The 23,550-nt window shown below is 46.3% G+C and overlaps 1 protein-coding gene across 9 annotated transcripts in view; it reads left to right on the top strand.

Moving 5' to 3' along the window:
- SEPTIN3 (septin 3) overlaps positions 1 to 21,176 on the top strand; it is a 52,279-nt gene extending 31,103 nt beyond the window's left edge. For 7 of the 9 annotated variants that reach the window (XM_065562936.1, XM_065562919.1, XM_065562925.1 and 4 more), the window contains 10 exons: positions 1,605 to 1,796; positions 2,134 to 2,262; positions 2,680 to 2,761; positions 3,945 to 4,082; positions 4,938 to 5,055; positions 6,119 to 6,214; positions 10,067 to 10,166; positions 10,619 to 10,670; positions 12,678 to 13,226; positions 20,693 to 21,176. In XM_065562936.1, the coding sequence (XP_065419008.1) occupies positions 1,605 to 1,796; positions 2,134 to 2,262; positions 2,680 to 2,761; positions 3,945 to 4,082; positions 4,938 to 5,055; positions 6,119 to 6,214; positions 10,067 to 10,166; positions 10,619 to 10,670; positions 12,678 to 12,813 (1,043 nt within the window). In that variant the 3' untranslated portion in view covers positions 12,814 to 13,226; positions 20,693 to 21,176. The remainder of the gene's footprint in view (positions 1 to 1,604; positions 1,797 to 2,133; positions 2,263 to 2,679; positions 2,762 to 3,944; positions 4,083 to 4,937; positions 5,056 to 6,118; positions 6,215 to 10,066; positions 10,167 to 10,618; positions 10,671 to 12,677; positions 13,227 to 20,692) is intronic. The other 2 variants (XM_065562933.1, XM_065562944.1) reach the window with 1 other exon arrangement.
- Positions 21,177 to 23,550: the final 2,374 nt, after the last annotated feature.

Here is a 23,550-nt window from a genome sequence, read left to right as displayed (position 1 = left end):
TTTAAGGTTTTGCGTGCCGGTCATACATTTTAACATTTTTAGAAGGTCTCTTTCTATAAGTCTGTAATATATAACTAAACTATTGTTGTATGTAAAGTAAATAAGGTTTTTAAAATATTTAAGAAACTTCATTTAAATTAAAATGCAGAGTCCCCCGGACCGATGGGCAGGACCCAGGTAGTGTGAGTGCCACTGAAAATCAGCTTGCGTGCCACCTTCGGCACGCGTGCCGCAGGTTGCCTACCCCTGCCTTAGTCCATCCCGTGCTTTGCTGCACATTAGGCTACCCACATTTACCATCCTTTGCCTCTCAATTGCCCTTCTCTCCAAATCTTCCCATTTCATGTTGAGGTGCTTGATGTCATTCAGAACTGTTCATTTCCATGTTATTCGCGGTCTTCCTCTCTTTCTTCTTGAGTTTTCTGGCTTCCATTCAAGGGCGGTATTTGGTAAGTGTTCTTTTTCCATTCTCAGCACATGTCCGAGCCACTGATGTCTTCTTTTGTAGATTATTTGTGAGAGGGGGCTTTGTCCAGTCATTCTTCTGACTTCTTCATTCATCTTCCTATCTCTATATGTTATTCCCAATATTCCTCCCAGACATTAGTGATGAAATGCATCCAGCTTTTTCATATCTTTCTTGGTAAGTTGCCAGGTCTCACTGCTATATGTTGTGATGGCAATAACAATTGCTTTGTACACATTCAGTGTAGGGACTCTCCCTACCAGCCACATTCAAAAAATTGAATGTGGCTGGTAGGGAGAATCCCTGCAATAGAGGGGGATTGGAGGGTGGCACAGGGAGTCTGTGGGGGGAATGGACGGATACAAGGAGTCACTGGGGTGCAGTGAGCTCTGCCTACACTACCTGTGAAGTGGGTAACCCCATATAGATGGAAGAACAGGCACAGAGAGGTTAAGTGACTTGCCCAGAGACGTGCAGTGAGTCTATAGATGAGTAAGAAATAGAAGCTGGATCTCCGGCTTCCCACACTCTTGCTCTGATAATTAGCCTAGTCTCTCCTTAAAAGAACGAGAAAGTGACAGCTAAAGAGGGCTATGATAGCAGAAATACAGTGTTATATTTAGGTTGGGCCGCCTTTTCAAAAGTGCTCCCGGATTTTGGGTGCCTTCACTGTTGAGTACCCATGGGAACACTTGAAAATTTAGACCTACATATTAAAAACCATATGGTTAAACCCACAAGACCATCCAGCAGCAGTTGCTGAGAGCCAGTTTTCAACCTGATGTTGAAGGGGCTGATTCTGCGGACATTTCTAGGTCAAAGGGGGGAGGGCCTTCCACAGTCCTGGGGCCACAGAGGCAACGAGACAGACGTTTTCCCTCCTGTCCCCCCTGCACATGCCATGCTCTAGGGGCCCCATCCCTTGGAGCTCCCAGGATGCAATGGTGTATAACATAGAGCCAGAGCCTCAGAAAGTTAACTGTCCAGTAAGGGCCGTAAAGCTCAAATCTGTAACCTAATTCATGCCCAGCAAGCAGCCAGTAAAACACACATCCGAGACCCAGCACCAGAGAAGGGCAGAGGGAGATTACTAGTGGTGCCACCTGAATGACAGTTCTCCCTCCTTTCTCCCGGGCAGGGTCAGCAGACAACAAGATTGAGGCAGCTATGTCTGAGCTGGTGCCGGAGCCCCGGCAAAAACCAGCAGTGCCAATGAAACCTGTTGGCATTAACTCCAACCTGCTGGGCTACATTGGGATCGACACCATCATTGAGCAGATGCGCAAGAAGACCATGAAGACAGGCTTTGACTTCAACATCATGGTTGTAGGTAGGAGGGATCATCAAGGCCTACGGAGCCTTTGGAGGGCATAGAGAGAAGCTTTGTCGGGCTTTGACTTCACTCTCACAGGCACAAGTACAAGAGGTTATAAGGGTACAGGGGATCATTGGGAGTATGGGTGAAGGACAGATGCTTTAATATCAGGCCATGCCTAGTTCCAGTAGATCCCTAGTCCCTGTCCTTGTGATTTTCCCTTAAGGTACATATGAAGGGCAAGAAGATCCCGTACACCCAACCTGGCAACTTCCCTGGGTTTAAGTTCTTCAGCCTATTGTCAGGGCACAGCTGTGGTGAATGCTACATTCTTCCCCTTTACGTTTATCAGGTCAAAGCGGGCTGGGGAAATCAACACTGGTGAACACCCTCTTCAAATCCCAAGTTAGCCGCAAGTCTTCAGGCTGGAACCGTGAGGAGAAGATCCCTAAGACAGTGGAGATCAAGGCCATTGGGCATGGTAAGAACCAGGGAAAGTATCCCGAGGACCACCAGTACTGGCTGAAAGAGCATAGGGGGTGCTGGTGTCTTAGTACAGTCCTGTCAAGGACTTTTACTAGGGCTGGCTGGAAAACCAGAATTCGAGATTTAGTTTCACATTGAGATGAAACCGAGACCTTTCCAAATTTTTGAGAGCAGGAGAGAGAGACCCTGACCCACTCCAGACTAGCCAGTAGCCTGGTGGTTAGGGCACTCATCTGGGAAGTGGGAGACCTAGGTTCAAAGTTCCTGCTCTGAGTGAGGCACGAACTGTCTCTCCCTTGCTTCTGTGGTGGTGGAAAGGGCAGAACATCGTCATTCCCACATGTGTCATAGAAGCCTACACAAAAGCCGATCTCGAGGGAGATCATAAGGTCTTTTCTGCTTTCTTCCCCAGTCATTGAAGAAGGTGGTGTCAAGATGAAACTGACGGTAATTGACACCCCAGGGTTTGGTGACCAGATCAACAATGAGAATTGGTGAGTGTCTGACCTCCCCATCTATCTTCCCCCTCTCTCTGTTTGCCTCTTGGGTAGCTGACCTACTCATGCAGAAGAGTCAGCACCCAGCTCTAAGATGGACCCCACCTCTGGAACACAGTAAACAGGTCAGTATGAGCTCAGCTCCAGGCTGAGTCAGCGCAGCAGGATGGGATGTTGGTGTTCTTTCTGATTCAGTTCTGAACCAGTCCCCAGCATGGGACTGGGGGTACTCTGTGGCTCCAGCTGTTGTCTTGCATACAAGATGTATTCGTTACAGATCCCATAGTAAATCTGAGAAGAATAAAGGTGTTAGAGTAGCATCCTGCCAAACTCCAATCTGGATAAAGGTATTCGGGGGTTCCAAAGGGATGTGATGTTATTCTTCTCTTCCTCGCTTAAGGCCTGATCCAAAGCCCATTGACGTCAATGGAAATATTCCTATTGCCTTCAATGGGCTTCGGATCAGGCCCATATACTGCTGTGAAGTGTTGCTGTGAATTGTTAAACTACCAACATGTTCCACTCCAGAGGTGGCTGCACTTCAGTGGCAGGTGACATGATTCTTATATACACAGCTTATAAAGTGTTTGGGATCCTACTAGATGAAAGAAGCTCAGGAAATGTTCAATCCTTATCATTATTATTTCATTTATTTTACTTAGGCATACACATGCTATAAAGGAGTGCCTATCGCTATGCTCTAGGACCCTAGGCATAACTTAAAAACTCAACAAAATTCACACCCCAAGTGTAATTTTGGTGCAGCAGTGCAGTCAGTATAATCCACTACCAGCAAACCAGGCAACGCATCCTTCTCAAGTCCCCCTCCCAGTCCAGCAGTTCCCCCCGCCCCGCTTGCAATCTTCTGCTCCCCCCTCCCCCCCCGCAAAATAATTCAGCAGATTCTGACTATTTTGGATCAGAGTAAGGCAAATTCCAAAGTCACGGGGGGCCCTCACAGAGAACGCCCAGCCAGCAGCCCCTTCCACGTATGCCACTGGGGCTTCAGCTTGAGCACCTCTGCTGATCAATAACCCTGGCAGGAGCTGATCAGGCTAATGGATGATACCCTCCCACCCTGTAAACCCTCTTAGTTCCTGTAAGTGCCAGAGGCACTGTATGTATGAAGCATGAGGAAGGAATGTGCCTCTCTCTCTCTCTCTCTCTCTGACCTTCACAGCTGGGAGCCCATTGAGAAATACATCAATGAGCAATATGAAAAATTCCTGAAAGAGGAAGTGAATATTGCAAGGAAAAAACGAATCCCAGACACGAGAGTCCACTGCTGCCTCTACTTCATCTCCCCCACGGGTCACTCGTACGTATCCCGCTGCTGACTGCTTCATCTCTCCCACTCATCACTTATATGTATCCCAGTGTTTCCCAAACTTGTTCCGCCACTTGTGTAGGGAAAGCCCCGGTGGGCCAGGCCGGTTTGTTTACCTGCTGAGTCCGCAGGTCTGGCCGATCGTGGCTCCCACTGGCTGCGATTCGCTGCTCCAGGCTAATGGGAGCTACAGGAAGCGAAGCTGGCCGAGAGACATACCGGCCGCCGCTTCTAGCAGCTCCCAATGGCATGGAGCAGCGAACTGCGGCCACTGGGAGCCACAATCGGCCGGACCTGTGGACGCGGCAGGTAAACAAACCAGCCCGGCCCGCCAGGGGCTTTCCCTACACAAATGGCGGAACAAGTTTGGGAAACACTGATGTATCCTATCTCATCTCTATCTTACTGCACCTCTACTTTAGCTCCCCCTATGGACCAGTCATATGTATCTCACTACTCCCTCTACTTTATGTTCTCCACGAGTCTCTCCCCCCCCATGCATCACTCCTACATACATCCCACTCTGCCTCTTTCATCTCTCCCATGGGTCATGCATAGGAATCCCACTGCTGTTTAACTTTTCCCTACTGGGCTGGACACTGGGAAGGCTGTACAGAAAAGCATTAGAATGGGATAGACAGGCCAGCTCTCCCCATAGGTTTTTTTCTAGGCATTGTGTGAGGAGGAAGGAGGAGAAGAGATCTAATGGGAGCATCTCTTGGGGGATACGCAGGAGAGCTCTCCCTTCCCCCTCTCGTCTGGACTCTGGGAGGGAGAAGAGCGGAGCCAGCATTAAGGGTGATGTGGTAAAATGACTCTCACTTATTCCTTTTTATCGGGCTGCAGCTTGCGACCCCTGGACCTAGAGTTCATGAAACATCTCAGCAAAGTAGTAAACATCATCCCTGTTATCGCCAAGGCAGACACCATGACCCTGGAAGAGAAGACTGAGTTCAAACAAAGGGTGAGTACCACCACGCCTGTGTGGAACGAGTCTTTCCCAGCCTCACCTGTCCTGGCAGGAAGGTGAGAAAGGTGGTTGTATCCTTCAGACTGGGATTATATTGTCTTGACCACTCAGACATCCTGGTGTTTCCCTTCATGGTTCAGAACAGCACTCAGCTGCTGCCACGGGATACAATATTGGATTCTTCTCCACTGACAGAGTCCAGCTATCGTGCAACCTTAAAACTGGACCTGGTTCTGTGTCAATGTGGGGCGTGTGCGATGATCTGGGTGTGCTCATATGGCAGAAGATTGCCTAAATCGTTCAGACTAATATGGGGAAGGCCACCTTTCCAGCTGGTAGGATATCACAGCAATTCAGCTCTTTCCCAAGTTGCCGTACATTCCTGACAATATGGCCTTATCCAAGAACACGCTTGTCCTTTAAATGAACCTTCGCAAAACATGTGCCCACAGCGGGTCAGAGCTGACATTAGCATGTATCTGTGCTAGTGAACCCTACCTCTGAACTCAGACTAATTGATAGGAGAATGTACCTTCCTAGCCCAAATGAGCCTAAGGAAATGATCAACTAAGACCACAAAGAATAATGCTGAATGGTCTGCTAGGGGCACCACAATGGAGAATTAAAAATGGGTGGATCTTCTGGTGAACTGAAATCTACTAGAGATCACCCTGGGCAAAAACTAACTGATGGATGCATCTATTGTGGAAGAGCAGCTGTTTCTATGCTGAAGTCTCTCACAGGGCATTTGTCACAGTGATGGCAAGGGTTTCACACCTGTGCTGTGACCTGCCAAGATGTCTTTCTGCTGATCCCTGTTCTGTGACTGGGGTATTAATCCTTCATAACCCTGACCAATGGGGCCAGTGAATAAAGTCCAATCTCTTGCCAGCACTGCTGTGTGTCACAACTGTATCACACACTCCTTCAGGAGTATTCCCTGCAGGCCCCTTCCCCTTGAGCATGTTGCAGTAGGAATGTAATACCCCTGCACTCTGTTGTCTGCCATAATTCAGTGCTTGCACTGCTTTTTACTTTCCAATGTTTCCCTGCCCAGGTGCGCAAAGAACTGGAGGTGAATGGGATCGAGTTTTACCCCCAGAAAGAGTTTGATGAGGACCTGGAGGATAAAACAGAGAATGACAAAATCAGGGTAGGACACACCATATCATGAGAGAGTACTGAGGAGTGGTTAGATTTCACTGAATGCAGAATGGAGACAAATCACTCTAGTTTTCAAAGTGCTTTGAGATCCTTGGATGAAAGATGCTATAATGCAAAGTATTATTATTACCGTTTATATCCAGTAGGGAGGGTGGGTTCTTTTATCCTTTCTAATTTAATTTGCATTGTCTCCGTTCATTAGCACCATAGAGTGCTGTGATTGCTGAATTTAAGAGGACTGTTTGTTTCACTTCATCTTGCTGGTCACTGGGTTTGGGCTGGGTTTAACTTCCCATGTGACCTGTTGCTGTTTAAGCCCAGCTTGTTCTCAGCTTGACCCCTCAAACTCTTATTTTTGGGAATCTCCCAAGTAAAAATTTGATCATATTTCCCTTTCACGTCAATCATCATTGCAGCCATCTCCTGTAGAAATGCTGGGGATATCTGCAGACCAATCTCTAGGAAGCTGGGGACATCTGTAGAAGACATCTAGGGCTTTTCCTTTTGGGGGTTTATGAATTTAATTTGCAGGGGGGTTATTTTTAGCAATTTTTGAGTTTTGTGTAGATGTCAAAAATCTGTGGTTTTGGGGATTTCTCTATGTATATACTTAGGCTTCGCAGAATTCGATTTTTTATTTTTTCATAATTTTGATGGATAATATCAAAGTTTATTTTTAAGCAGTTTTTTCAATTAAAATTTTCACAGTGGGTGAAATTGGGGTGCTGGTCAGATGATAGGGAAGATAGGACAATAATTATTTAATGACAGTAGATGTTGAGATTCAAAAAGTTAAAGCTTTATAACCGTTCAAACACAAATTGTCAATATCACATGTCAAAATATAAAGAGTAAATATCCTTAAATCAAACCCTAGTAAGTTCTCAAGCAGCATTTTTCTTACTTTGTCTATCTGTAAATTTCAATTATCATCAGTGGAAATATTTTTCATCAGTTTGTGTGTCCCTTAAATTGATGTTTACCTACTTTTACCAATAAAAATCTAATTCTTCCATGCCTATATATATTATACACATTACAGTAGTATATACACTAAAGAATCATAGAATATCAGGGTTGGAAGGGACTTCAGGAGATCATCTAGTCCAACCCCTGCTCAAAGCAGGACCAATCCCCAGACAGATTTTTGCCCTAGATCCCTAAATGGCCCTCTCAAGGATTGAGCTCACAACGCTGGGTTTAGCAGGCCAATGCTCAAACCACTGAGCTATCCCTCCCCCCAGGAGGAGGGATGAATAAAAGGCCAATCTCTTTGTAATGTTCCCTAGTGCACTTTAAAGTAAAGCTGTTTGCAGGGCCGGCTCCAGGGTTTTGGCCGCCCCAAGCAGCCAAAACCAAAAAAAAAAAAAAAAAAAGCCGCGATCGCGATCTAAAAAAAGCCATGATCGCGATCTGCTGCGGCAATTCGGCGGGAGGTCCTTCACTCCCAGGCGGAGTGAGGGACCGTCCGCCGAATTGCCGCCGAATACCTGGACCTGCCGCCCCTCTCCGGAGCAGCCGCCCCAAGCACCTGCTTGAGAAGCTGGTGCCTGGAGCCGGCCCTGGCTGTTTGAAACAGTGCTACACTAAAGTGCACTAGGGAACCTTTAGTGTGAACCAGCAGGGTCTACACAGACCAATTAATGTGCAACACATTAGTGTGCTTTAGAAATCATACCTCTGTCATCCGCATTACTGCTCCGTGTAGACAAAACTTTAGATCCAACTAACCATTTCCCATGTTTTCCCCATGTTTATTGAACACTGATTTCATTTTTTATTGGGATGTTTTACTGGTGTTTATCAGTTAATACTGAAAATCAGAAGCCCTAAACTTATGGAACATTGTGGAGACCTGCGAAAACCTATGGAAATATTGGGGGATCTCCAGACTAACCTATGGAAGCAAGGGATTTCTACACAGGAAGTGTCGGGTACCTCTGTGGACTGTCACATTTATAGAACTAGCTGCACCTCTGCCCCCTCTTGGTATTTCTTCACTGCAGAGTAAACATGGAGGATCAGCACCTGGGTTAGCCTAGTCTAGGTGTGAGTGGCCACTCCAAAGTTATTGTGTCCTCATTGATGCTGCAGTCCCCTGTGTGTGTGTGTTGCTAGGACTTGGGGGGCGGGAGGGGGCATCTCCCATGGTTCTTTGTGCTGCAGTGAGATGAGCCACTCTGATTCTTTCCCAATGAATTGTAGGAGAACTTGTCTGTCCTTCTGGCCAGATGAGAGGAATTGTGGGAAGGCATTGGAGGACTATCAGCACTGGAATGATTTAATCTGTGTCCTCACTGCAAAGTGAGTGGGTTATCAGCTTCACTCAGCCTTTAGCCCAGGGGTCGGCAACCTTTCAGAAGTGATGTGCTGAGTCTTCATTTATTCACTCTAATTTAAGGTTTCGCGTGCCGGTAATGTTTTTAGAAGGTCTCTTTCTATAAGTCTATAATATATAACGAAACTATTGTTGTATGTAAAGTAAATAAGGTTTTTAAAATGTTTAAGAAGCTTCATTTAAAATAAATTAAAATGCAGAGCCCCTCGGACTGGTGGCCAGGACCCGGGCAGTGTGAGTGCCACTGAAAATCAGCTCGCGTGCCGCCTTCGGCACATGTGCCATAGGTTGCCTACCCCTGCTTTAGCCTATACCCCAGGACAGGACAGCTAGTTGGGGTTGAAAACACCACTAAACTTGGGTGACAGAGTTTTGTGTCTGGAAGGGAGGAGAGTTAAGGGCAACACCTGAGTAAAAGGCCAAGTTAACTCTGCAGTGAAGACAAACTCCCTTAGTGCATCTCCTCAGGTGATAGGTACAGGCAAAAGATCTATCTCGGGGTTGGAATCATGTGATTCTTCCACTCTGAGCCTGGGACGTGGGTACAATGCTCCATGTATAGCAACCTCTTATCACCCAGTGATACAGTGACCTGCAGCCTCCTTAAAACAACATATAGCTCATGGAATGGAGCACTAGAGAAAAAAATAGGATTTTAAAGTAACAAACAGCCTTCCTGCACATCTGTCCTACCTCGAGTCCTACCATCCCATACTGGTAGGCCCCAAACCTAGGTAGGCCTAGCTTCTTCAGACACCCCCATAGGTTCCTGTGTCTGAGTCTTTTCAATCTCATGCACCCCCTTGCAGTGTCCTTTCTCCCCCCCTCCCACCCCATACACACACACACACACACTTCCGAGCTCTTTGACTTGCAGGAGCTTGGTCAAGTGTTGGTGGCTTTTGCTGTCTGGTTGAGAAAGTTTCATACCCTGGCAGGAGACTGAGTAGGGTTGTCAGAGCGAACAATTCTGGCATTGTCCCTTTAGGACTCATAGGTGACCATCTTGAGCCATCTCCTCTTTCCTTCTGGGAACCACCCCAGAGAGACCCCTGGGGAGAAATACTTACACCAAAATATGAGTGCAGCAAACACCAGGCCAAAGTCAGGCCAGCATACAGTATTAATAAATGATTTTAGAGAGCTCCATATTCATCACTCCTATGATTCAAAAATGCCGGTCACATTTGAAGACTCACCTAGAACAATACTGCACCCATCTGCAGAACCCACGGAATCACTGGGAACCTCTGCAGGCTCAGCTCTGGCAACAGCTGTAAACAACTGTTGAAATGCTTGGGATATTGTCATAGTCTGCAGTGGCCAGTCATTGGATGGTCATTGGCAATGAGTGCCTCTTGTCCTGCAGAAGACCGTATGCTGGAGGGAAGAGGGTAACAGGGAAGGGTGGAGAGAGAGAAGTAGTACTACAGCCCATATCTCATTGTTGTCTAGTGCGCAGAGGAACAGCTTGACTAGGCTTGTCTACCTGTCTATCTCCAGCAGGAAAGCATGCCGTTTGCAGTGGTGGGCAGCGACAAGGAATACCAAGTAAATGGCAAAAGAATCCTGGGCAGGAAAACTCCTTGGGGCGTCATTGAAGGTAAACAGGTCCATCCTTTTGAGATGGATGTATCTACCTAGGCTCAGGCACGCAAAGCTCCAGGTACGCAGCAGAGCACTACCCCTCGCACCTATAGTTAGACATATTTTTTAATCAAAATAAAACAAAGATATTTTCAAACACTTCTGCTGAGGGGAATTGGAGCTACCACTGTGGTATCAGCAACTGGCAGGGTATTGCTGCCACTCTAGAATATGAAAGGTGCCACGTTAGGGCCCATGAGGTCACCTCGCTTTTCAAGTGAACCCTCCCTTGTGGTTTTAAGAACTGACAAGCCCAATAGACTGCATGTTATGCACATATAGCACTGTATGCCCTGTTTGAAATATAAGATCTGTGCCTGTCAGCCCACTGTCTTGACCATTATCCCATGCACTGTACTAATGAAGGATTTTTTTAACACCCCATTTCCCAATTTTCTCTGTTTACAGTGGAAAACCTCAATCACTGTGAATTTGCCCTACTTCGAGACTTTGTCATCAGGTGAGGCCAGCGGTTATGTAACTGTCTATTCCTGATGAGAAGGGCTACAGTACTTAACAGACTTTCAGATAGAATTTCCTAGTGACGAAAGCCATGATAATGGAACAGTCTCCAAACGGATGAAAGTCATATTTCTTAAGACAATTCAAGCTGGGCTGACTACTATAGGGAACTAATGGACAGGGCAACCTAGCTGATCTTTAATGTCTATGATTGCTATGCCAACAAGGGGGTTAGTTGTGATGGTGCTTGGGTGATGTGAATGGCCTGTGTGACAAGGAACTGGAGTGATATCCTCCCCCCTGCCCCATTATGCAAACACACAATAGATGGGAACACTTTTTAGTTGCTCCTGACTTAGGGCTGAGTTGGAATCAGTGACAAAGAGGGAAAGACTCTTCAGTCCATTTCCAATTCTCAGACCATATAGTCCTCCTGATTTGGGGATGGATTAGAATTGACCAAGAGATAAAAAGCTCCATATCCCCAATCTCCAGTCCCCCTTCTCTCAAGTTCATATATGGATTGAAGCCCTTTCAGGAGAACTGACATCTGGCCGAGATTCTGTGGGCAAGTCCCATAGTTTGAAGGCGATGGAACTATGGGACCAAGGGTGCTGCCGCATCCCCTGGCTTGAAGTGGTTTCCATCATATCCAGGGTTTACAGTTTGGTTCAATGGCTTTCAGCACCCCTGTTTGAAGGTAATCTCTATGCCCTATAGACTAACAAGGTAGGTATTTTTAAGAAGCCCAATGTAAATATACATCAAAGTTAAAAACCAATCCCCTGTATGCTTCCTGTTGTCATGGTGTTTTGGCATCTGGGAGTGATGAAACCTCAGATTGTGACACAGTGATGTCATGGTGACATTACAATATTGCATTGTTTGTCCCTCACAACAAATTCCTAATGCTGGTACCATCTAGCTGTCACTGTTGGGCTTTCCCCAGATCTTTCAATAAAAGGTGGTCATTAAACAATGGTGGTCAAAGCCCAGGCGTTTTCTGGCGGTTAATGACTGGTTGGAAGGAGTTGTGGCTGTGGGGACTCTTCCGGGGGGCTGGTGACAACAGCACAGCTACTCTGGGCTCCACTGCACAACTGACCAGATGCATCATGGGCAGGGCTGGCTCCAGGCACCAGCCGAGCAAGCTGGTGCTTGGGGCGGCAGATTGTTCGAGGCGGCATTCCGCCCAATCCTAGGGCAGCACGGCCGCTTTTTTTTTTTGTTTCGCTCGGGCCGCCCTGTAGGGGGTGGTGGCGCGGAGGACGGGAGTGCCCTGCAGCAAGCCTGGCAGGGCAGTCCTCGTCCTTCCTTCCCAGCCGACCGGAGTGGCGCGGAGCCTCCCAGCAGACGGCGCAGCAGTCGGGGCCGCGTGGCAGCCCCCTGCTGAAGCCCTGGCCACCCCTCTTCTCTCTCTCCCCCTCCCCCCGCTTCCTGCCCCTCCCCCTGCTAGCTGGGGCACATCTGCAACGCAGGGAGTCCCCCTGCACCCTGGCTCCGGCTGTGCCGCAGGTTTTTTTTTTTTTTTTGCTTGGGGCGGCCAAAAAGCCAGAGCCAGCCCTGATCATGGGGAAGTTTTACCTTCTTTGACGCATCATATATTAACTGCTGCTGGAAGACTGATGAACCAGATGTCTTAACTGATACAGCAGGATGCAGAATAGCTGGCTCAATGGACCATTGATTGGTCTGATCTGGTGTAGCAGGAGATAGCATACTGCACTGGTGAGGCCAGTGATCGGAGCCAGTGTGACATATCCTGTGTGCCTATTTTATTTTGCTGACGGATGCAGTTTCAATTGGCTAATGTATTATGGCCTCCATAAAAAAGACTCCAAGGACAGACAGATTGATCAATGAGCACAGTGCCTTCCGAATGTTCATTGGCCAGCCAGACTGTAGAAACTGTCCCATTTATCTTAGGAAATAAAATAGACCCAGAAAGAATAACATTGACCCAGCTGATTATTTTTCTTATCCTCCTTCTCTCTGTCTCCTGCAGGACCCACCTCCAAGACCTAAAAGAAGTGACGCACAACATCCACTATGAGACCTACAGGGCCAAGCGGCTGAATGACAACGGGGGGCTCCCCCCAGTGACCGCCGAGACAGAGGAGAACCACGAAAGTAATCTGTGAATTACTCCTCCCACTGTCTGGATATTACAACCCGTCCCAGCTACCCTTGACTTTACTGTAGGCCTGTCTTCAAAGCATGTGGCACATCCTCTGTGTGTGTGTGTATGGGAGAAGGAGCAGGGGCATACCTTTCTCCTTCCTAGAATGTTGTCATTCTTGTTTTTTTGCACAGCAGGCTGTTTGTTGTCTTCCCCTCTCTCATGTTCTGTGGTTCAGTTGCGTGTCTTGGTGTGGGAAGTAGTGGAGGGAATGCTGGGAGATTTGATTTCTGGCATTTGGAGTGTTTGGAGAGGATGACTTGGTTCTGTGTTTGCACATTTGAAAAGCATAGAAAGACTCCAAGGACAGACAGATTGATCAATGAGCACAGTGCCTTCCGAATGGTGGTGGCATCGGAGAACCTCTTCCTGCATGTGAGTGGAGTTCCCTGGTGTAGATGGGAAAGGTAGGCGGTTGATTAGGGGGAGTGATAGGTGGCTATGGCATATCCCCTTTTCTCACTGAGGCCTGTTCAAAAAGGGAAGGGGGCGGGGTTAGTGGTAATTTGTGTCTGGGAGGAGAGATATTATCATATTTTCCAGTCCATGTTCTAACTGGAAGATGGGTGGTGGTGGGAAGTGAGCACAAATTAGATCTTGGACCTTAGGGTTTCATTGTAAGATCTAGAAGGTGTTGTTTTACATTCCCGTCACAGGTGTCTGGGAGGGGAGAGACAACAAAAAACCAGGAACACTAATTGAGGGACAAATCCTGAGGTCTTCACTGAGGGCCAAATAGTGGCATTTAGCCACTGCCCTGGAATTGGCAGGGTGTCTCCCTACCCCAGCAGGCAGGGGGCCTGGGTAGGCTGCCCCATCTTCTAGGATACTTCAGCTTGCTGCCCCCAATGTGCTCAGCCCACTTTGCAAGCCAATGCAAAGGGTGAGGAGAACAGGCCCAGGCATAGCTCTATTGCTTCCCTTCCTGTGGGGCAACATACACCTGCTGGGACACAGCAGAGGGGCAGGCCCTGCACTCCTGCAATTGACACACAGGGTAGGCTCCTTATGTAGTCACCCATGCAAGGGCCACCCATAATCTGGCCCCCAGGAGTTTACTTAGGCAGAAGTCCCAACTAAGCAAATGGGCCAAGCTCTTAGTCCTCACTCAGTTTTTACCCAGTATTTACTTGGACAAACTTGTCTCTGAAGCCATGGGAGATGTGCCTAAGTAAAAAAATGAATGAGGGCCTTGGAATGTGCCCTAGAGTTAATCGCTTGAAACGAAGCCAATACCAGTAAGCATGAGTTGCATGTACTAATGTGAACATGAGACCATCCCTTCTTCTTTCCTTAGCACAAAGAGCTGGGTTCACTGGAACTAGCTCATGGACAAATGGGGCAGAATTTTGGCTGGCCTGCTGGTCTTGGGTCAAGTGATCCCCTCTACACCTACCAGTTCCCGGCACACTCTCACTAGTTAGTTATTGAGGACGTCAGAGGATGTATAGAGGGGGGAGAAATATGTGCTAAGGGAGGGTGAATGAGAAGGGAAAAGGGATGTTGACAGCAGAGAGGAAATCATCTTTCCCAGGACTGGAGTGAGTTTCCACACAAGAATACCTCCTAATTCTGTTGGGAAACATCATGGGATCCCTTTATCTGCTGCATAGGATTCTGCGTTTAGGGAAGGAAGAGAGAAAAATACACATGACCCTTGCCTCCCCGGCCAGGGCCACCCACTTTTGACATAGTGCTGGAGGATACCAGTCCTTGAGCAAGTGAGAACTGTGAATATCTTGTGAGGTTCCTCGCAGATTTTCCACACTGGGAACCTTTCCATTGGCTTACCCTGGGGCCCGAGCCTCTACTGTGCTTTTAGATCCTTTGGGATGAAATGTGGACATTATAGAGATGTAAAGTTCATATCTTATTTAATTGCTCGATGAAGAAATGCTTTTTAATCCCCTGGATTTCTTGCACTAGGGATCCCTTTCCCCTTCCCAGTCACAGCTATATCATTCTCCAGCTGCCAAACAAACATGGTCAGTCTCTGCACAGCTTCCAGATGTGAATCGCGACTGCTTTATCAGTTTCCCCCTCTGATCTTCCAGGAGACGGCCTGGTATTTGATTAAGGGACTTGTCTCTCTCTCAGCACTGAGCCTGAGCCCTAGATTAGGGGTAGATGTAGTCACTGAATGGTTATATCAGTTTTCTTAATATTAAGGCCTCTATTTTGTATTTTACCTGTGGAGAAACAGCATTGCATAAGAACATAAGAATGGCCCTACTGTGTCAGACCAAAGGTCCATCTAGCCCAGTATCCTGTCTTCCGACAGCGGCCACTGCCAGGTGCCCCAGAGGGAATGAACAGTGATCCATATCCTGTCGCTCATTCCCAGCTTCTGGCAAACAGGCTAGGGACACCATTCCTGCCCATCCTGGCTAATAGCCATTGATGGACCTATCCTCCATGAATTTATCTAATTCTTTATTTAACCATGTTATGGTCTTGCACATCACAATATCCTCTGGCAAGGAGTTCCACAGTTGACTGCGTTGTGTGAAGAAATACTTCTTTTATTTGTTTTAAACCTGCTGCCTATTAATTTCATTTGGTGACCCCTAGTTCTTGTGTTATGAGAAGTAGTAAACAACACTTCCTTATCTACTTTCTCTACACCAGTCGTGATTTTATAGACCTCAATCATATCTCCCCTTAGCCATCTCTTTTGCAAGCTGAAAAGTCCCAGTCTTATTAATCTCTCCTCATACGGAAGCCGTTCCATACCCCTAATCATTTTTGTTGCCCTTTTCTGAATCTTTTCCAATTTCAATATATCTTTTTTGAGATGGGTCGACCACATCTGCACACAGTATTCAAGATGTGGGCATATCATGGATTTATATAGAGGCAACATGATATTTTCTGTCCTATTATCTATTCCTTTCTTAATTTCTGTTCGCTTTTTTGACTGCCACTGCACATTGAGTGGATATTTTCAGAGAACTATCCACAATGACTCCAAAATCTCTTTCTTGAGTGGTAACAGCTCATTTTATATGAATAGTTGTGATTGTGCTTTTCAATGTGCATTACTTTGCATTTATCAACATTAAATTTCATCTGCCATTTTGTTGCCCAGTCACCCAGTTTTGAGAGAGCCTTTTGTAGCTCTTTGCAGTCTGCCTGGGTCTTAACTATCTTTAGTAATTTTGTATCATCTGCAAATTTTGCCACCTCACTGTTTACCCCTTTTTCCAGATCATTTATGAATATGTTGAATAGGACTGGTCCCAGAACAGACCCCTGGGGGACACCACTATTTACCTCTCTCCATTCTGAAAACTGACCATTTATACCTACCCTTTGTTTCCTATCTTTTAACCAGTTACCAATCTATGAGAGCACCTTCCCTCTTATCCTGTGGCAGTTTACTCTGGTAAGAGCCTTTGATGAGGGACCTTATCAAAGGCTTTCTGAAAATCTAAGTACACTATATCCACTGTATCCTCTTGGGCCACATGCTTGTTGACCCCCTCAAAGAATTCTAGTACATTCATGAGGCATGATTTCCCTTTTCTAAAACCATGTTGACTCTACCTCAACAAATTATGTTCATCTATATGTCCGACAATATTGTTCTTTATTATAGTTTCAACCAGTTTGCCCGGTACTGAAGTCAGGCTTACAGGCCTGTAATTGCCAGGATCACCTCTGGAGCCCTTTTTAAAAATTGGCATCACATTAGCTATCCTCCAGTCATCTGTTACAGAAGCTGATTTAAATGATAGGTTACAGACTACAGTTAAGTATCAGAGGGGTAGCAGTGTTAGTCTGGATCTGTAAAAGCGGCAAAGAGTCCTGTGGCACCTTATAGACTAACAGACGTATTGGAGCATGAGCTTTCGTGGGTGAAAGCTCATGCTCCAATACGTCTGTTAGTCTATAAGGACTCTTTGCTGCTTTTACAAACTACAGTTAGTAGTTCTGCAATTTCACATTTGAGTTCCTTCAGAACTCTTGGGTGAATACCATCTGGTCCTGGTTACTTATTGCTGTTTAATTTATCAATTTGTTCTAAAACCTCTTCTAATGATACCTCAATCTGGGACAGTTCCTGAGATTATCACCTAAAAAGAATGGCTCAGGTTTGGGAATCTCCCTCACATCCTCAGCCGTGAAGACCGATGCAAAGAATTCATTTAGTTTCTCCGCAATGGCCTTATCGTCCTTCCTTGATCTTCCAGTGGCCCCACTGGTTGTTTAGCAGGCTTCCTGCTTCTGATGTACTTAAAAAAAAATTGCTATTACTTTTTGAGTCTTTGGCTAACTCTTCCTGCTTTGGAGCGGAGTCTCTAACACTGAAGCCCAAGCATTCCTCTATCTCGCTTAGCTGTTTAGAACGCAGCGAGACTGACAAAGATGGCAGACAGCTGCTGGAATCAGTCCAACCTGACAACAATTGCAATGAGTTTGGTGATTTCTGATCCTAAGAGGATGCAGGTCCCATGATTAGTGGTCATCCCTTAGTAGTAGAAGAGCAGTAGGTCACATCTGAGATGCGTTAGCACTGCTGAGTCATCCAGCACGGCAACCAGCAGAAAGAGCTGCAGGTCAGGACTGAGGTGTTCTGGGAGTGTTGCAGTTGAGGTATGCTGGCAGAACCATGTGAAACCCAGGACTGGAAGAGCAGGGAGCGCTCTAGAAGTGACATGCATTAGCAGAGCTGCGTCAGAGAAGCCTGCGCTGGGTCTGTGGTGTTAGCTAGTGCTATCACTGCAGGCCAAAGGGCTCTTCAGCATCGCTCTTGTCTGTCCATACAGATCAGCCATTCTCAACATTACTAAGTGTAAAGGTCCCCTCAGCCCTACTCTGTCCATCCATCTGTATCAACTCCTCCCAGCTCCATTGCACGGAGAGGGCCTTCATTGCTGCTCCCATCATTCCATCTGGGCCAGGCATTCTCAGACCTAGTGTAGGGCAGACCTAATGGAGGGTGAAAACATCTTCTGTAGTGCTTTTCTCCATCCAGGGCAAAAGCCTCCGCAGAACAATTCCTGTTTGTCCATCAAACTCAGCTGTTTTAAACCCCACTGAAGGGCAAAAGCATCTTCAATGCCGCTTCTGTCCATCAATCCGTCTCAGCTGTCCTCAACCCACCAGGGGCCTCTGCTCCTGAGCAGCCAAACATATCAGCTGTCCCCAACCCCGCTGCAGAGTGAAGGTCTCTTCAGTGTTGCAGCTGCCCATAAGCCTTCATCTCAGCTGTTCTCAGCCAGCTGCTGGGGGAAGGCTGCCCCTGCCCATACAGCAGGATGAAGATTCCATCAGTGCTTCTCCTAGCCATCAGGCTGAAGGATGGAGCCTAAGCCCTGCCATGCTGGGGAAACTAAGGCTATGTCTACACTGAGATAAAATGCCTGCCGCACAGCTGTGGCTGGTCTGGGTCAGCTGCCTTGGGTTGAGGCTGCAGGGCTATAAAATTGCAGTGTAGGCGCTTGGGCTGGAGCCCGGGCTCTGAGACCTCATGAGGGGGGAGGGTCTCAGAGGCCAAGCTCCAGCCTGAGCCAAAATGTCTACAATGCAATTCAACAGCCCTGTAGCCCAAGCCCCATGAGCCTGAGTTTGCTGCCCAGAGCTCCGAGACTTGCTGTCGCAGGGTTTTTTATCGCAGTGTAGATGTACCCTAAAACGCTCAAGCTGGCTTCCCCACTAACTGCACCTGTTCATGCTGAACATACCGGGGTATTATCAACTCCAGTGACATCAGAGTTTCTTTGTGCAGTGGTAAGGTCATTTCTGCGACTTTGGGGCCTGAAGAATGGTCATTGCAGAGTGTGGATATCTCCCTGGCTAACTGAGGAATGGCCAGTTCCAGGCCACATGCACAAAGGTGACCAATTTCCCTTTGTCTGTCACTTGGATTATAAGTACTAGGGCTATGCTCTGTGATCTGTGTCAACGGGGCTCGTGTATGTGGAAGGGGGGTAGTAGATATGGTCTTCTGTGGAGGAACTTGGGCCTGGTCGTCCAACCAGGGATTCCAGTTCTCTCGTGCCACTCACGGACCCCCTGTGTAAGATGATCTTCCTTAATAGATATTATTTTACTGGCACCCACACAATATGCTAAGCATTTTCCTAACATATAGGGATTGATTGTCCAACCTTTTCTCAAGCAGGTGAACACTTGCTCATGCAAGCAGCCCTAGTGACTTCAAAGTCTCTCTGACTCCTCCAGTTAGGAGGTGTTCACCAAGATGAATATGGGTTGCACAACCTAGCCCATATGGGAAAGGATGGTCCAGTGATTAGGGCACTGTCTTAGGATGTGGAAGATCTGCTTTCAATCCCCTGCTCTGCCCAGACATCCTGTGTGACCTTGTGCAAGTCATTCAGTCTCGCTGTGCCTCAGTTTCCCGTCTGCACAATGGGGATAATAATGCATCCTACCTCACAAGAGGATAACTGCATTACAGATTGTGAAGTACTTTGAGATCTACTGATGAAAAGTGCTATATAAGAAATAGGTATTCTTATTATTACTGTACTGGGAAAAAAGTGTCCTGTTAGCATGTTAACTAACATGTCTTAACTAACATGATGTTAAACATGGTTTTACCCTTGGTGTGAACAAGGACAGTTGTGTTAAAAAATGTGTTAACTCATCATGGTTAATCCTATGGGGAACTAACCCTGACCAGCTCATGTTTTTAAACATACCTGTCCTTGTTCACACTAAGGACAAAGCTGTATTTAACACAGTGAGGTCCTATTCTATGCCTATGGCACCTATGTGTTATGGTTGGTTCGTAAATAAGTAAGTAAATAAATAAGTTAATTAATTAATTAATAGCAGCAACATTGTGTTAGTCAACACATTCTCTAACAGGATGTTTTCATTCCCAGTATAGACCAGGCCTAAGTAGGCATCTGGAAAGAGGTAAACATATAAGTGAAGTGCTCAAGGACTGAACTGGCCGTGTCTTGGTAAGAGGGAGTGTTTTCTTGGGGTTGGGGTTTTTTGTAAAATGTAAAGATTTTCCCCTAAGGACACTTAACATTGTCCATCAGTAAATATAACTGGGAAAATTTTGAACCTCACTGGAAACATCAGATGCTGATGCAGATCAGATGCTGCAGTAAGTTCTTCCCTGGAGAAAATACATTATTTAATAAAATACAATAACTATTAAATTAAAGACAGTAATTAAATACAATAACTATACTTTGTAAGTAGGTAGTGCTTTTTATCCAGAGATCTCAAAGCACTTTACAAAAGTGGGTAACAATTACTCCCATTTTACAGACATAAACTGAGGCAAAGAGGTTACACAACTTGCCTAAAAACACCCAGCAAATCAGGGGCACAGCTGTGACTAGAATCCACACCTCCTGAGCACCACAGCTATGCTGCCTCCCCCATCACCATGTGCTTTTAAAAACCAAGGATGGGGAACATCCTGTACCTTGAATGAACCACTTGTTGTTGTTTGAACAAACCATAAGGAATCTAGGGTCACTTCTTAACAGGTTATTTCTTCCCCCAAAGCATGGTCCAACCTCTGAGCATGCCCCTCTGATGTTGGCTGTCATGCCCACACTCTCTCCCCTTTCCAGCCCCCATATCCTTTATGCAGCACCTTCCCGTGCAGTACCCCTGAGCTTAAGAAAGATATAAGGCTGCTGATTTCAGAGCAAATGCCAGTGCAGTGCAGTGGATGGATTGGTGATGCCCAACAACAAAACAGGTGACTCCACTCTTAAAGCTGCATGTTCCCGCCCAACATATTTCAACTAATAGTGGGTGACAAAGCACCCCGAGTTTTCCTTTCTCCCTACTGCCAACCTGAAAATCATTTGGTACATACCAAAATCTGATGTACCTTATTACAGAACTCTACAAAGAAGAATGAAAAAAGCCCCTTAGCAATCAGGGGACGTCTACTCCCCTTCGATGTTACTTATGAATCTGTATGGCAGCTCCAGGACACCAAGGCTTACAGGGCAGAGAGAGAAAAGAAATAAATGGTGACTCCTGCCTTGGTTCTGGAAATACTGTGCCACCATCCGCCATTCAAGACGCACCCACAGGTTTTCAGAAATCTAGACTGTACTTCTTTCTTTTGGAAGCAAGTGCCGTGGAAGACAGTTAATTTTACTTGAGAGATGGTAGAGCAAAAAATGGAAGCATGAACAAGCAAATGAAACCGGGTTCCTGGCACTCCCGTACACTGACAGTATCATGATGGAGTCTTCTTGTATCAGTCCAGCGCTGGTCGAGATAGAACGAAATCACACAAACTTGTGGTGTAAATGTCGCTAGACTTAACTTTCTATCTGTGTTGTATGATTAAACAAAATGTCGCCATTTGAACAAGTGCCTGTCTTGTTTCTTCTTTGTTTTGTTTTTTTACACTTCATTTTTTTTACTTTCCTTCCCCTGTACAGTTAGAGTTGCCCCAATATCCATCTGGCACTATCCTTGTGTAGCACAATCCTGCAACTACAGGCAGGGGCCTGTCCAGGTAACAGGAATAATAAAAAATAAGATCTGGAAAAGAGCTGTTAGGTCACAACTTGCTTGCTGCCTCCCATTTAGGGTGACCAGATGTCCCGATTTTATAGGGACAGTCCTGATTTTTGAGTCTTTTTCTTATATAGGCTCCTATTACCCCCCACCCCCATCCCAATTTTTCACACTTGCTGTCTGGTCACCCTACTCCCAGTCCCCCATCCAGTGCTCACTGATTCCTTACATTTTGTATATTATCCTGGACTTTGTCCAATCTGATTTTAATCACTCCAGTGATGAGACTTCCCCCTATTCTCTTGGGAGAACATTTCACTGCCTAATAGACTAGGCAAAGTTCCTTGATATTTGGCTGGGATATTCTTTTGCTTCCTTTAAATTACAGCAGAGAAGACCTATTAGATAATCTTCTCATGCAGGAGAGTTTCTAACTAGAGGATGTGTCATATATTAAAGTGGTAACCCCTATTATTCCTACTTATACTCCCCTAAAATATCCTGAACTATTCTTCTCGCTGCTTGGTGTTTACACCCTTCAGAGTCTCTCAGTTGTCATTTAGCAACACTAAATATTTCTCTCTCTTTCTTCACAAGTCAACATGCCAGCCTCTTTAATGATCCGGGTTGCTCTTCTCTCAACTCCCATCAGTGTTTGGATGCTTTTCTGAAATCTGTTGATGTCATGAAGACCAGAGCTTGACGTAGGAAGGCTAGATGGAATCAGCCCTTCTAGAAGATCCCCCTCCAAGCTTCTTCTCAATTCAAGGTCTGGCCTAAACCTGCACAAGCCAGGGTCCACCCAGGCAGGGAACTGGTGGAGATTAATAAGATCGGCTCACAGAACTGGAATGCTGGGTGGCAGAGGGGGATTGAGTTTAACCTCTATGTACATACAGTTGGAAATCTGGAACTGTCGTGAAAGCTAGGCTCACAGGTGTGTAGGGTAGAGCCAGTAGATTGAGGACTGCCTTCTGAATTGTAGGACAGTCGGAGAATCCTTTTCCCACACATTTATAAGTGGTCCTTCTGTCATTGGCCTGCAAGGAGTGATGTGAGGTCTCTGCAGAGCCCGACTGAGCAGAAGGGCTGTATTGAATAGCTTTTTATGGAGGGGATGGTATGACGTGATTGTCTACAATGGCATGTAGCCGATCTGTGACTGGCAAATATCCTCTGCAGCCAGAGATGGGCCACTAGACGGGGAGGCCTCTGAGTTACTACAGAGAATTCTTTTCCATGTGTCTGGCTGGCAGGTCTCACCCACATTCTCAGTGTCTGATCACTAGATCACTGATTTGCTTCTCCCTGTACCACATGGGACCATGCCAGCTGCTCAGGCAGTGTTTGAGAATGGGGAACCCAATAGCCACTGTGCCTGAGACCTTGAACTCTGGCTTTTATGGTTTGTGTCCCTACCTCCCTGTTAGTCAGAAGTCAGATTCTCTCTGAGGTGATTATCCACGCTGAATAGTATTCAAAACCCACTTACGGTACTTGCAACTAAAAATAGATTTTATTGGCAAATTATTGAAACCAAGAGAAGAAACCATAAGAGGATAAGTAAAATCTGCACTCACCTGCACAGCTACTACAAGAAAGCCGGCCCAAACCTTAGGCTACAGAATATTGGGTTAGATACATGAAAAACTACATGGTAGAAGAGCCTTTGGTCTAACGGCAAAGCTGTCTCTGTCTTTCAGTCTGTCAAATGTCCCGAGGAAGGTCTATGGGGAACTGGAACTCCTTTACCCCTTTGTAAGGAATACATCACTTTGGTTCTGTCAAAAGGCACCTGCTGCCCTTCTGAATCAAGCTGGTGGTCTGCACATTACATTGCCTTACAAAACCATATTAGCAAGGTGAAACCATCTGGAATCTGGTTCAGTGGCCTCATCCTTCTGCTGACTCTCAACCTGCATTATGCTATTTTTCTTCTCAGCTGTCCTTTCCCATCAGGTTAATATTCTCCTACCTCTTTGAGTTGGCATTTTAGTAACAGGTTATCAAACCAGCCCTTCTAGACCAATGAGAAACAAGCAAACAAAAATGTGGATTTCACCAACCTCAAGAGCAAACAGCTCTTTGATTAAAAAGTTTAGGAGACAGAGAAATTAGCCATTCAGATACAGCTTTGTCACAGCGCTATAAAACTGGAAAAGACCCATCCCTCCCATCCTTCTGTCTGTCCATTGCCATCCCTCCCATCCTTCTGTCTGCCCGT

Source organism: Chrysemys picta, chromosome 1, assembly GCF_011386835.1.
Source record: "Chrysemys picta bellii isolate R12L10 chromosome 1, ASM1138683v2, whole genome shotgun sequence".
Lineage (NCBI taxonomy): Eukaryota > Metazoa > Chordata > Testudines > Emydidae > Chrysemys > Chrysemys picta.
The sequence above is the reverse complement of the archived record's forward strand: the minus strand, read 5'-3'. Positions and strand labels throughout refer to the sequence as shown.